This window comes from Chlorocebus sabaeus, chromosome 6 (genome assembly GCF_047675955.1).
Source record: "Chlorocebus sabaeus isolate Y175 chromosome 6, mChlSab1.0.hap1, whole genome shotgun sequence".
Classification (NCBI taxonomy): Eukaryota; Metazoa; Chordata; class Mammalia; order Primates; family Cercopithecidae; genus Chlorocebus; species Chlorocebus sabaeus.
The window spans coordinates 45,522,887-45,536,395 of NC_132909.1; the positions used below are offsets into that span (position 1 = coordinate 45,522,887).

At 54.7% G+C, this 13,509-nt stretch overlaps 1 protein-coding gene and 1 long non-coding RNA gene across 7 annotated transcripts in view; one reads left to right on the forward strand and one right to left on the reverse strand.

Moving 5' to 3' along the window:
* The window catches only part of SLC27A1 (solute carrier family 27 member 1), a 28,648-nt gene extending 19,182 nt beyond the window's left edge, over positions 1-9,466 (reverse strand). For 2 of the 6 annotated variants that reach the window (XM_037992211.2, XM_037992208.2), the window contains exons 1-2: positions 7,138-7,341; positions 5,464-5,631 (exon numbers count right to left, since the gene is read on the reverse strand). In XM_037992211.2, the coding sequence (XP_037848139.1) occupies positions 5,464-5,562 (99 nt within the window). In that variant the 5' untranslated portion in view covers positions 5,563-5,631; positions 7,138-7,341. Of the gene's footprint in view, positions 1-5,463; positions 5,840-6,065; positions 6,085-7,137; positions 7,342-9,327 lie in introns of those variants that run through there. The other 4 variants (XM_037992212.2, XM_037992209.2, XM_037992210.2 and 1 more) reach the window with 3 other exon arrangements.
* Positions 7,500-12,294, forward strand: LOC140711896 (uncharacterized). Its single transcript, XR_012093234.1, has 3 exons — positions 7,500-8,542; positions 10,234-10,414; positions 11,191-12,294. It is a non-coding gene; the product is annotated as an uncharacterized lncRNA (long non-coding RNA).
* The last annotated feature ends 1,215 nt before the right edge of the window (positions 12,295-13,509 follow it).

Below are 13,509 nucleotides of genomic sequence, written 5' to 3' on the forward strand. Positions count from 1 at the left end.
AACAAGAAACAGGAACTGAGGCCACAGCTGGTCACTGTCGGACTGAACACGAGGGCTAGATGCGGGAACACGAGGATTCACCCCCAGCCTCCCCGGTCTCTTGGTCTCGCTCATTCTCTCTCAAGGACGCCCACACCAGCAGGCAGTGGATTCCGGTACTTGGTTCCAGCCACATGCCTGGGCAGCCCTGCCTGGCAGCTGCTCAAGCCACCCCCAGCCTGGGGACAATGAGCCCACTGTCCAGCTCTGGGCCCAGGACTCCGGGGCGGAAGAAATCAACAAGGATGAATACGATCAGATTTCATGCAGGAAGTACAGGACACGTTAGGAGAGTCAGGGCAGGGTGCTGAAATCGTTTCTGAAGCCAAGGTCTAAATGTAGCACCCCCACCACTCCAGTGTGGCACAGTGGCTAAAGAGCACATGCTCTGGAGTCTTGTGCCTCCTCAGCTGTGTGTTCCTGGGCAAATGACCTCCCCTCTCTGTGCCTTGGTTCTCTCACGTGTTAAATGGGATTTGTCAGCATCCCTTCATTTTTCAAGACAGAGTCTTGCTCCCTCACCCGGGCTGGAGTGCAGTGGGGCAATCATGGCTCACTGCAGCCTTGACCTCCTGGACTCAAGCAATCCTCCCACCTCAGCCTTCTGAGTAGCTGGGACCACAGGAGAGCCCCAGTCCCCCAGCTAATTTTTTGTGTGTAGAGATGGAGTCTCACCACGTTGCCCAGGCTGGTCTTGAACTCCTGGCCTCAGGCAATCCTCCCATCTTGGGCTCCCAAAGTGCTGGAATTACATGCATGAGCCTCTGCACCCAGCCTCCATCACTTCTGATGTATTTTATTCATTAGAAGGGAGTCACTAGGGCCGGGCGCGGTAGTTCAGCCTGTAATACCAGCACTTTGGGAGGCCAAGGCGGGCGGGTCACCTGAGGTTAGGTGAGACCAACCTGGCCAATGTGGTGAAACCCCCTCTCAACCAAAAATATAAAAATTATAGAGGTGTGGTGGTGGGCACCTGTAATCCCAGCTACTTGGGAGGCTGAGACAGGAGAATTGCTTGAACCCGGGAGCTGGAGGTTGCAGTGAGCCGAGATCGCACCACTGTACTCCAGCCTGGGTGGCAGAGTGAGACGCCATCTCAAAACCCGAAAAAAAAAAAAAAAAAAAAAAAGGCAGGGCTCGGTGGTTCACACTTGTAATCCAAGCACTTTGGGAGGCCCAGGCAGGCGGATCACCTGAGGTTGCGAGTTCGAGACCAGCCTGGCCAACATGGAGAAACCCTGCCTCTACTAAAAATACAAAATTAGCCAGGTATGGTGGTGCATGTTTGTAATCCCAGCTACTCGGGAGGCTAAGGCAGGAGAATCACTTGAACCCAGGAGGTGAAGGTTGCAGTGAGCTGAGATCGCGCCATTGCACTCCAGCCTGGGTGACGGAGCGAAAATCCGTTTCCAAAAAAAAAAAAAAAAAAGAAGGGAGTCACTAGGTCCAGCCCACACTCAAAGGGAGGGGACCATGCAAGTAGGAATAGGAGGAGACAGGGATCCCTGGGGCCATCTTCACAGGCAACTATGTCAAGCCATGTCAGGAACTTAGAGTGGACCCACCTCCTGCCCTGTCCCCAGGGGAGACAGAACCAGGCATGGACACCCACGGGGCCCATGGAAGCAGAGCTGGAAAGGAGGGAGAGAGAAGCCTGGGTGAACTCAAGAAGGAAGGGATGGCCTTCCACCTACCCTAACAAACATGTCCTGAGCTACTGCTGTGCGCCAATCCTGAGTGGGGCACAGGACCAAAGTGGCACCAAGACTGACACAGTCTCCTTCTGTGCCCCTATAGGGCCCACAGTCTAGAAAGAGGCCCAAGATTAAAACGCAAGAAGGCAGGCCAGATGTGGTGGTTCACAGCTGTAATCCTAGCAGTTTGGGAGGCTGAGGCAGGAGGATCTCTTGACCTCAGGAGTTCAAGACCAACCTGGGCAACATAGCGAGACCTCTCCTCTACAAAAAATAAATAAAATCTGCCGGATGTTGTGGCACGCATCTGTAGTCCCAGCTATTTGGGAGGCTGTGGTGGGAGGATCATTTGAGCCCAGGAAGTTGAGGCTACAGTGAGCTATGATCACACCACTGCACTCCAGCCTGGGTGACAGAGTGAGACTTTATCAAAAAAACAAGAAACGTCTAATCCCAAAGCAAAGAAAGAAAAGAAAAGAAAACAACTAAAAACGCTGGGTTAAATGAGTTAAATCTTTTGTTTTTTTTTTGTTTTTTTGAGATGGAATTTCGCTCTTGTTGCCCAGGCTGGAGTGCAATGGTGCGATCTTGGTTCACTGCAACCTCCGCCTCCTGGGTTCAAGTGATTCTCTTACCTAAGACTCCCAAGCAGCTCCGAATACAGGCACGCACCACCACGCTTGGCTAATTTTTGTATTTTCAGTAGAGACGAGGTTTTACCATGTTGGCCAGGCTGGTTTCAAACTCCTGACCTCAGGTGATCCACCCACTTCGGCCTCCCAAAGTGCTGGGATTACAGGCGTGAGCCACTGCACCCGGCCGAGTTAAATTTTTATTAATGTAGCAACAAGGTAACCAGAAAATAAGGACCAGCCAGAGGCCAAAATGTCATTGTAGCCCCAGGAGGGGGACAGCTTAGGTGTCAGACAAGGCAGGTTTGAGTCTGATAAGACCTCAAAGCATGCCCATTCAACGTAAAGGTGAATTGAAAATCAAAATAAGATCTTTCCTTAACATACACACTCTAGGAGCTAAAAGGAAATTTGGTATCTCAGACCTTGCTGCTAGGAGGAAGGGGTGAAATCTCAATCAATGACTCATAACCTCACATGAGTGTGCAACTCCAACCATACAATCTGGGTGTCTGAAAGTCCTCAAGCAGACAACATGGTTCAAAGCAGTTCACACTGGGCGCGGTAATCCCAGCACTTTAGGAGGCTGAAATTGGGCAATCGCTTGAGGCCAGGAGTTCAAGACTAGCCTGGGCAACATGGCAGAACCACATCTCTACAAAAAATACAAAAATTAGCCGGGTGTGGTGGTGTGCACCTGTCATCCCAGCTACTCAGGAGGCTGAGGTAGGAGAATCTCTTAAAGCTAGTAGTTCCAGACCAGACTGGGCAATATAGTGAGACCCCATCTCTATAAAAAACATTCTTTTAACTATCCAGGAGCAGTGGCAGGTGCTTGTAGTCCCAGTTAGTCAGGAGGCTGAGGCAGGAGGATTGCTTGAGCCCAGGAGATGGAGGCTGCTCCAGCCTGGGCAACAGAGGGGACACCCTGTCTCAAAAAAAAAAAAGGGGGGGGGCGAGGCATGGTGGCTCAAGCCTGTAATCCCAACACTTTAGGAGGCCAAGGCAGGTGGATTACCTGAGGTCAGGAGTTTGAGACCAGCCTGGTTAACATGATGAAACCCCATCTGTACTAAAAATATAAAAATTAGCCGGGCATGGTGGCACGTGCCTGTAGTCCCAGCTACTCAGGAGGCTGAGGCAGGAGAATCGCTTGAACCTGGGAGGTGGAGGTTGCAGTGAGCCGAGATCGCACCATTGCACTCCAGCCTGGGCGACAGAGTGACAGAGCGAGACTCTGTCTCAAACAAACAAACAAATAGACAAACAATAGATAAGAGGTAAGTGCAGCTGGAAGGGTGACAAGAGGGAAGAAAGCGGAGGCTGGGACATGGTCAGGGACCTCGTGTGCCATGCTCAGGAGTATGGCCTCAATTCTATTTATTTATTGTTTTTTTAGATGGAGTCTCACTCTGTCGCCCCCAGGTTGGAGTGCAGTGGCAGGATCTCCGCTCACTGTAAGCTCGACCTCCCAGGTTCACGCCATTGTCCTGCCTCAGCCTCCTGAGTAGCTGGGACTACAGGCGTCCACCACCACACCCAGCTAATTTTTTGTATTTTTATTAGAAACGAGGTTTCACCATGTTAGCCAGGATGGTCTTGATCTCCTGACCTCGTGATCTGCCTGCCTTGGCCTCCCAAAGTGCTGGGATTACAGGTGTCAGCCACCACGCCCAGCCAGTATGGCCTCAATTCTAAGGGCAACAAGAAGCTATGGGAGGGTGCTAAGCAGGAAAATTCAGCAAAGGTTCCCAGAGGGAGAGTCGGCCCTGGCTAAAAGGGGCCCAGTATGTTCTATTTCCACCGCTTCTGGATAGTATGTTCTAGGCAGCTTGAGACACTGCAAGTCTTTCTGAAGACCAGGTGAACATATGGATGGGGGAATGGCAGGTGGGCAGGGAACAGATGGTAGGACCTTGAGTGCCCAGCTAGGGGCTGTCTTCCTTCTGCCAAGCACGGGTTGGCTGTGGAAGGTGTCTGAGCAGAGGGCACAGTCAGATTTCCACATCAGAACAACCAAGGGGCCGGGGGCAGGTGCCATGGCATGGAGAAGGGGTGAGTTTTAGAAAGTTCAGAACCAGTCAACTTACGGTGGGATCCTTCCCATCTCCACACCCTCTGTGCCCTCCTTACAGTGGGTTCAGTCCCTCTTGTAACTCCATCTTACAAGGAGCTGTGAAGGTGTTGAACCCTGCCCTGCTAGCCTGCGTTCACCTGCTCCCACGTGGTGCTGTTCCTGAGATCTGCTCTGATAGGGACCCCCAGCAATGCCTGTTCCACCCCAGAAGGACTCCAACGGCTCGTTTGAGCAAGCCCCTCAGAGACACGGCAAAAATCCTCCAAGGATCCTTGCACAGGACACCAGAATCTGCCCCTCTAGCATGAACCCAGTGTCCCGGTCTCCAGAATAGACCCCCAAACAAGACCTGGAATACGCAGCAGCCTCCCTACACACTCTCAACAACTCCCAAACCCAAAGACCCACACAGACCCCAAAATCTCAAACAGTGCCCCAGCTGGAAACGGTCCTGAGGAAATACATACCTTCAGAAACCCGGCAAGTCCTTTATAGACTTCCTAAGCAGCTCGCTCATCCCTCAGAGAAAGCCCTAGATAGACCCAAAGTGTCTTGGCGACCCCCAGAGACTATCTATTGGGTCGTCCCTGTGAGCCCCGGTGACCTACTGGAGAGCCCCCTGAAGTCTCTCACAGTTAACAAGGCTCCAAAGAGACCCCTACACTGCCACGGTTTTCCAGTCAGCCCAGCTCCCTGGAACTTCCACCAGCAGCCCAAAGACCCCCAAGTTGCCCCCCAAGCCCCCTGAGATCATCTCCTAAGCAGCCTGCAACGCTCCAAGTACCTTGGAGGCTACTCATCTCCCTCGAGAAATCCTTAAAGTGTCCCCTGTAGCGCCCTCAGAGCCCCCCAACTGGTCACCCTCTCAGGCCCCGCCCCTCGGCCCAGCCCCACCCCCAACCTACAAAGCACCCCCAGCTCTCTGGACCCTCCAAGCTGTCTTCACAACCCAGCCCCGCATCCTGTGCCCCCAGAGCCCTCAGCCCCACTCCCGGCCCTGGCGGATCCCGTCAACACTCACAAGAGGTCTCGCCTCGCGGTCTTGCAAACGATGCGAAGGAAGCGCCAGCCGCCGCTGCCCACGTACACGCCGAGCGCCGCTACTGCGCTCCAGGTCCATGGCAGCCCCAGCAGCCACAACAGCGCCAGCGAGACCACCGAGGCCGCGCCTGCACCCGGAGCCCGCATCCTGGGGAGACAGAGAGCGCTGAGGCCGCGGGTCACTCCGGCTCCGCCCGCGACCGCCCCGGCCCCTACGGCGAGCCCTGCCCCCAGGCCTTGGCTCCGCCCCGCCACGAGCCTGGGAAGGGCGCTCCGGGTCAGACTCCGCCCCCAGGCCTGGGATTGGTCAACTCCTCAGGCCAGGCATCGCCCCCTTTCCAGGCTTTAACACCCGCCCGCTAACTAGGAACCAGACCCCGGCCCCAGGCCTGGGATTGGCCAGGTCCTGGCCAGGCTCCGCCTCTGACCCTGGGTCAGCTCTATTCCATATTTTTGAGTCCATCCTTCCCTGCCAATCTTACAACAGTCCCCGCCCCCAGAGCCAGCAAGTCCACCCTGTCGGTCACTGTCCAGCCTCGCCATATGCCTGCATTTAGCCTGTATCCTCGATCCCCGAATTACCCTTCACGTCCTGTCCCCTTTCCTTCTGGTCCTGCCTCTACCGCGTGGCCTTCCCGCCACTCACGGGGCCCCGCCCTTAGGTTATACTTCTAGCCCCGCCCACAGGCCCAGGCCCTCTCCCCCGAGTCCCGCCCCTCAGCCAGGCTCCACCCCCTAGGCTAGATTTATATGGCCCCGCCCACAAGCACACGCCCCACCCCCTCCCGGAACTAGACCCCTCCCATCCGTTCAAGCCCCACCCCAGTTCCGGCCCTAGCCCATGCTCCCAGGCTCAGGTTCTATCCTGGTCACTGGCCCCGCCCTCAGGCTTCGGCTCGTCACCACCTCCTGGGTTTCACTCTGGCCCCCATAGGACCTAGGCCCCGCCCCTCTTCCCACCTGTCTACCTCGAAGCCGCTCAGCCTGCAGAGCTGAGGCGGGCCCTCTTCCAGGAGCCCCGACCATAGAGAGGCAACCGGACCAGAGAGGCAACGGTCAACGAGACATGGGGGCTAGAACGGCCCGCCAGGGACACCCCGCTGTCTCCATGACAACCAGGCCTTGCCCCACCCCCTCTCCTTTTAGGAAACACACATGTCCTGCAGCCGTGGGGCATGGCTCCCAAGATAGCAGGACCCGAGCCCTAGATGGCGTGCAGACTCTCTACCCTCGGGGACCAAAAAGATCCCAGTCCACACCCACGGCCCGCGTGGGCTGAATTCTTGCCCCAGCTTGTCCTAAATCCAAGCCCCAAAACCTCTTTCGTTCTTAAAAACACATTCCAGGGCCCCAGGGGAGTGCTCAACTCATACCGTGGGGGCCTCAGAAGTCTCTAATTTTAAACACCGCCGCGGTCTTAAACACGTGTAATTCAAGGACACAGCTAATTCTTAATCCATGTCCCGAAGCCTTGTCGATTAAGTCTCAACGTCACACCCCAGGATCCTGGGGAGGACAAAATCCACACGCTAGGTCCCCATCCTTCCTAGAAGCACCTACAGGCCCTTTACTTGCACCCCAGGGTCCTAGATGCTCCCTCGGGCGCCTGGCAGCGCTGGCCTGGGGGCACCCACAACCCTGTTCTCTGGCTGACCTGAAGCTGCAAGCACTGCCTTCAGTCTCCTGGAAGCTCAGGCAGGAGGCAGGCAGGCAGTAGGAGGCTGAAGCTGGGGACCCTTTGTTTCTGCAGACTCCTGGACCCTTCTTGGGTGCGCTGTGCCCACTGTGCAGGCTTCTGCTTTGGGGTCCTTTCCTTCCAGCTCCCTCTCCTCTGCCCCACTGCCAGCTCCACCACTGCTTGTTTTCTGCCCTGCTTGGCCGACCTTTCCAGCGTTCTCCTTGGGAGGCGGCCCGGGCCTGCTTCCAATGTATTTGGAGGACAGGGCTGGGTAGGAGCTCACCCCCTACACTGCCATTGGTCCCTGCTGGCAGCAGGGTGGCTGGAATGGGGGATCACGAGGAAGATCTGGAGGACAGGCCCAGAGCCACCCACTGACCTGCTGCTTTCTGGGCCTGGAAGAGTCAGCAATGGCTAGTAACTACAGTTGCACTCTTACCTAGCCAGGTAGCACCGCTGTGATCACCCCAGTTGACAGGTAAAGAAACTGAGGGCAGGCTGGGGCACGGTGACTCACGCCAGTAACCCCAGCATTTTGGGAGGCCGAGTTGGGTGGATCACTTGAGGCCAGAAGTTCGAAACCAGCCTGACCAACATGGCGAAACTCTGTCTCTACTAAAAATAAAAAATTAGCTGGGCGTGGTGGAGCACACCTGTAATCCCAGCTACTCAGTGTTAGGCAGGAATCTAGACCCAACATGGCGGCGTTACCCGGCGTAGCAGGCCTTTTGTTAAAGACTCCCTTCACCTTTGTACACACCCGCAGACTTACATGCGTCAGAGTTCTGGCTGGGCAACCACACTCCCCCATGACCTGCAGCTCACCTGCACTCCACAAGTTGGTAAACACCAATTTCGGTTGACAGTTTCCAAAGACCCCTTCCTCATGACCCTTACTCAACTCCTGCCCTAGTAGTTTCAAGACCCCCCAGGTCCTGTTTGCACAACCAGCTTCCCTACCTCTCGGGCTATAAAAAGCCCCTACCCTCCCTCCTCAGCGCGACTTCCTCGGTCCACGCCTTTGGACCAAGGAACCTCGCCCACAAGCCCTAATAAAAAGCCATTCTCACTGCCATTTGCCTTGTGTCTTTGTTCCCGGTTCAGCTCCAGCCTCAGTTTACCTTTACATTTGGTGCCAAAACTCGGGAGGAGACCCCTCCCTGGACTCCTGCTAGGTCGGGCAGGCTCTCCTCTCCCCAAGCCAGGTTCCCGGTACGGCTGCAGCCTCAGTTTACCTTTACATTTGGTGCCAAAACCTGGGAGGAGACCCCTCCCTGGACCCCTGCTAGGTCGGGCAGGCTCTCCTCTCCCCGAGCCAGGATCCCCTCCTCAAGCCTGGAGCCATCTCACCAAATTTAAGACTCAATTCGATCACTGCTGGGTAAGTTTTCCCCCGTCCTGACGGCTCCCTCCGGGAGTCCCTGTCCGAAATGTGCGGCCGTGTCAGGGGCTCTCTCCAGTCAGCTGTGACCTCAGCACCGGGGACTAGGAGACGTCCAACCTCCCCAGAAGCCACCATACCCCGCACTCCGCGTGGCAGTAGGAGGACGCTCCCATTGCCTCCAGACTGCCCGCCTTGAGACTATGGGAACTACCCAGTCCAAACCAAACCGAGAATCTCCTCTGGGGTGCCTCTTGGCGAATCTCCAGACTTTAAGTCTCAGCCAAGACATAAAACGAAAGCAGCTCATTTTCTTCTGCACAATAGCATGGCTGCAATATAAATTGGATAATCAGTCTCAGTGGCCTGCAGAAGGCACTCTAGACTTTAACATTCTCACAGATCTGACCAACTTCTGCAAGAGACTAGGCAAATGGTCCGAGATACCCTATGTTCAGGCCTTTTGGGACTTGCGTTCTCACCCAGATCTCTGCGCCCAATGCTCGTTAACTCAAGTTCTGCTCGCAAAGTCTCTTCCCTTGAGCAAGGAGGGGGATGATTCCTCCTCTTTTTCTGAGCCTCCTGACACCCTATCCCGGCCACCCCTCCAGTCTCCTGCCCAACCTCCTCCTTACCCTGACCCACCGTTATCCCCGTCCTCGTCAATGCCTCCCTACCCTTCCCCACCTCCTCTGCCCTTACCAAACCCGACAGATTCTGTCTCCCCTACCTCCACTTCCTCCCCTTCCTCGCCTGTCTCAGCCCATACTTGGTCCAGGACTGACCTCCTGTGTCCCTTGTGAGAGGTGGCAGGCGCCGAAGGAGTAGTCCGGGTCCATGTGCCATTTTCATTGGCAGACTTGTCTAAGGTTGAGGAGCGTGCAGGCTCCTTTTCGGCCAATCCTACTCGTTATATCAAAGAGTTTAGGTATCTATGCCAGGCATATGATCTCACCTGGCATGACCTTCATGTCGTTATGACCTCAACCCTGTCTCCTGAGGAACAGGAACGCATCCTAGCGGCAGCCAGGTGGCACACTAACCAGGTTCATTTAACTGACCCTGCCATGCCAGTCGGCACTGAGGCAGCGCCCTCGGCTGAGCCCAACTGGGACTACCAGGTAGGGCAGGCAGGCCGCCGCTGCCTAGACATGATGGCTCAGTGCCTTCTTGCCGGCATGCAGGCAGCCTGTAACAAATCAGTCAACTTTAACAAACTAAAGGAGGTAGTCCAAGGCGCAGATGAAAATCCGGCTGTTTTTCTTAACCGGCTGACTGAGGCACTTATTCAGTACACCTGCCTTGACCCTGCCTCCCCTGCAGGAGCAACTGTCTTGGCCTCATATTTCATTTCTCAGTTGGCCCCTGAGATCCAAAAAAAAAATTTCTTAAAGGCGGAGGAGGGCCCTCAAACTCCCATCCAGGACTTAGTCAAACTGGCCTTCGAGGTCTACAACTCCAGGGAGGAAGCAGCTGAGACCCAACGACAGGCCAGGCTAAAACAGAAGATACAACTCCAAACCCAGGCCTTGGTAGCAGCCCTGAGGCCGGCCAGCTCCAGGAGCTCCCAGAAAGGAGGTACTCCCTGAGCGCCATCTGGTGCCTGCTTCAAGTGAGGCAATGATGGCCACTGGGCCAGGCAGTGCCCTAACCCAAAGGAGCCAACTCACCCCTGTCCAAACTGTCGGCAGATGGGCCACTAGAAGTCAGACTGCCCTGACCTAAGGATGGTCGCTGCGCCTTCACGTGATGACCCTCCTCCAGGTATTGGAGGCACCTTCCAGTTCCTCGACACTGACGCAGATTGAAGAGGCCCAGACTCGGGGACCCCTCTCACTCTCGCCGAGCCCAGGGTCATGCTTCAGGTAGCGGGTAAGTCCATCTCCTTCCTTATGGACACGGGGGCTACCTACTCTGTTTTGCCTTCCTTCAGTGGCCCCAGCCAGCCCTCCACTGTCACAGTCCTGGGAATTGACTGCACTCCCTCCACCTACCGCCAGACTCCTCCTCTGTCTTGCCACCTGGATGGCTCCCTCTTCTCACACTCATTTCTTATCATTCCTTCGTGCCCAGTCCCCTTGTTAGGACGAGATCTCCTCTCCAAGCTAGGGGCCTCAGTTCATTTCCGGCCCAACCCCTCCCCACACCTCGCGTTCCTCTTCCCCCTCCTCTCACCTGACAAACCCCGCCAGGCTGACCCCCCCACTCCCATTTCCAGTCCCCATTAACCCTAAGGTGTGGGATACCTCCACCCCGATCATTGCCCAGCACCACACTCTGGTCCACATCCGGCTAAAAGACCCTTCTAAGTTTCCCTCTAGGCCCCAGTTCCCTATCTCCCTTGAACACCGACAGGGACTAAAACCCATCATCATGCGCCTGCCCCAGCAACACATTGTAGTCCCCGCCAACTCACCATGCAATACTCCTATCCTGCCTGTACAGAAAAGCTCTGGAGCCTCTTGCCTCATGCAGGACCTACGCCTCATCCATGAGGCAGTAGTCCCCACCTTTCCAGTTGTTCCTAACCCATATACATTTCTGTTGTGCATTCACCCCGATACCACTCACTTTATTGTCCTTGACCTAAAAGATGACTTCACCATTCCCTTACATCTGACTGTCACTTTCTGTTTGCTTTTACATAGGAAGATCCAGACACTCATATTTCTTCCCAGCTGACCTGGACTGTCTTGCCTCAAGGGTTCTGAGATAGCCCCCACTGGTTGCGGTACCTTTACCCAGCCCTTTTAACTCCTCTAACCTAACCCCCTCCTTTCCCCTTCCCGGCCGAACACTACATCAATGAGTCAGGACTAGTAGAAACCAATCTCCTCACTCTAGAAAAGATTCAGGAAAGACTCCACCAGAAAAACCTTGGATCAAGGCCCTCACTTAGGTGGTGGCAGTCGTCTGTGACCAGTTAAGTCCTACCCTTTCTAAGCCCCTTACTAATCATTGGCTTCTTGCTACTCATAGCTCCCTGTGTCCTCCGCTTCATCCAGGACCGCATGAAAGAAGTCTCCCAGGTCACTTTCAGTCAGTTGCTGCTCCACCCCTATACCCGAGTTCCGACCTCCGAAGAACCCCACAACGACCCATACCAGCAGGAAGCAGCCAGATGAACACATTGCCCCATTTTCTTATTAGAAAGAGGTCGGAATGTTAGGCAGGAATCTAGACCCAACATGGCGGCATTACCCGGCATAGCAGGCCTTTTGTTAAAGACTCCCTTCACCCTTGTACACACCCGCAGACTTACACGTGTCAGAGTTCTGGCTGGGCAACCACACTCCCCTATGACCTGCAGCTCACCTGCATTCCACAAGTTGGTAAACACCAATTTCGGTTGACAGTTTCCAAAGACCCCTTCCTCATGACCCTTCCTCAACTCCTGCCCTAGTAGTTTCAAGCCCCCCCAGGCCCTGTTTGCACAACCAGCTTCCCTACCTCTCCGGCTATAAAAAGCCCCTACCCTCCTCCCTCAGCGCGACTTCCTCGGTCCACGCCTTTGGACCGAGGAACCTCGCCCGCAAGTCCTAATAAAAGGCTATTCTCACTGCCATTTGCCTTGTGTCTTCGTTCCCCGTTCGGCTCCAGCCTCAGTTTACCTTTACACTCAGGAGGCTAAGGGAGCAGAATCGCTTGAACCTGGAAGGCAGAGGATCCAGTGAGCCAAGATTGTGTCAGTATACTCCAGCCTGGGTGACAAAGCAAGACCCTGTCTTAAAAAAAGGAGGAGGAGGAAGAGGAGAAGGAATGAAGGAAAGAAGGAAGAAAGGAAGGGAGGGAGGGAGGGAGGGAGGGAGGAAAAAAGAGACTGAGGACTGGAGCTATCGTGCTAACTTGGAGTGGAGATTCATTCATTCGTAAATGTCAGCTGAGTGTTCCCTGTCCCTCCTTCCCTCCCCTCCTCCTTTCCCTCCTCCTTCCTTTCTTCTTACCCCTCCTCCTCCCACTGTTTCTTCCCTAAACTTCCCCTCCACCTTTCTTGTGCTGATTCTCTCTTCTCTTATCCCACTTCCTCCTTCTCTCTTTCTCCCTCCTTCTCTTCTTTCTGCCCTTTTCTCTCCTCCTCCCTGCCCTCCTCCTCTCTTCCCTGCTTCCTCCTTTTTCCTTTCCTCCCTTTTCCCCCTCCATCTTACCAGTTTGTTTTGAGATGGAGTCTTACTCTGTCACACAGGCTGGGTTGCAGTGTCTCAATCTTGGCTCACTGCAACCTCCACCTCCTGGGTCCACGCGATTCCTGCCTCAGGCTCCCCAGCAGCTGGGATTACAGGCATATGCCACCATGCCTAGCTCATTATGTGTTTTTGGTAGAGACAGGGTTTCACCATGTTGACCAGGCTGGTCACAAACTTCTGATATCAAGTGATCTGCCTATCTTGGCCTCCCAAAGTGCTGGGATTACAGACATGAGCCACCACACCCAGCCAAGGGTTCTAGTTTCTAAAATCTTTCTTGGGAAAGAGGGATTCTAGTTTTTATGACCAGCCTTGAGGGAGAATAAATCTGAGACACAAGAGGGCAGGAAAAGGTCAGAGAAAAACTTCTGCTTCATTTTGGGGTCCTTCCTTCCTGCCTGCCTTCCTTTCTTCTTTCCTTTCTTTTTCTTTCTTTCTTACTTTCATTTCTTTCCGTCTGTCTGTCTGTCTGTCGGAGTCTCACTGTGTCACCCAGGCTGGAGTGCAGTTGCCTGATCTTAGCTCACTGCGACCTCTGCCTCCCAGGTTCAAGCGATTCTCCTGCCTCAGCCTCCTGAGTAGCTGGGATTACAGATGCACACCACCATGCCTGGCTAATTTCTGTATTTTTAGTAGAGACGGGGTTTTGCCATGTTGACCAGGCTGGTCTCGAACTTCTGACCTCAAGTGATCCCCCGCCTGGGCCTCCCAAAGTGTTGGGATTGCAGGCGTGAGCCACTGAGTCCAGCCTGGGTATTATTTTCTGAGACCCCTAAAGCACCA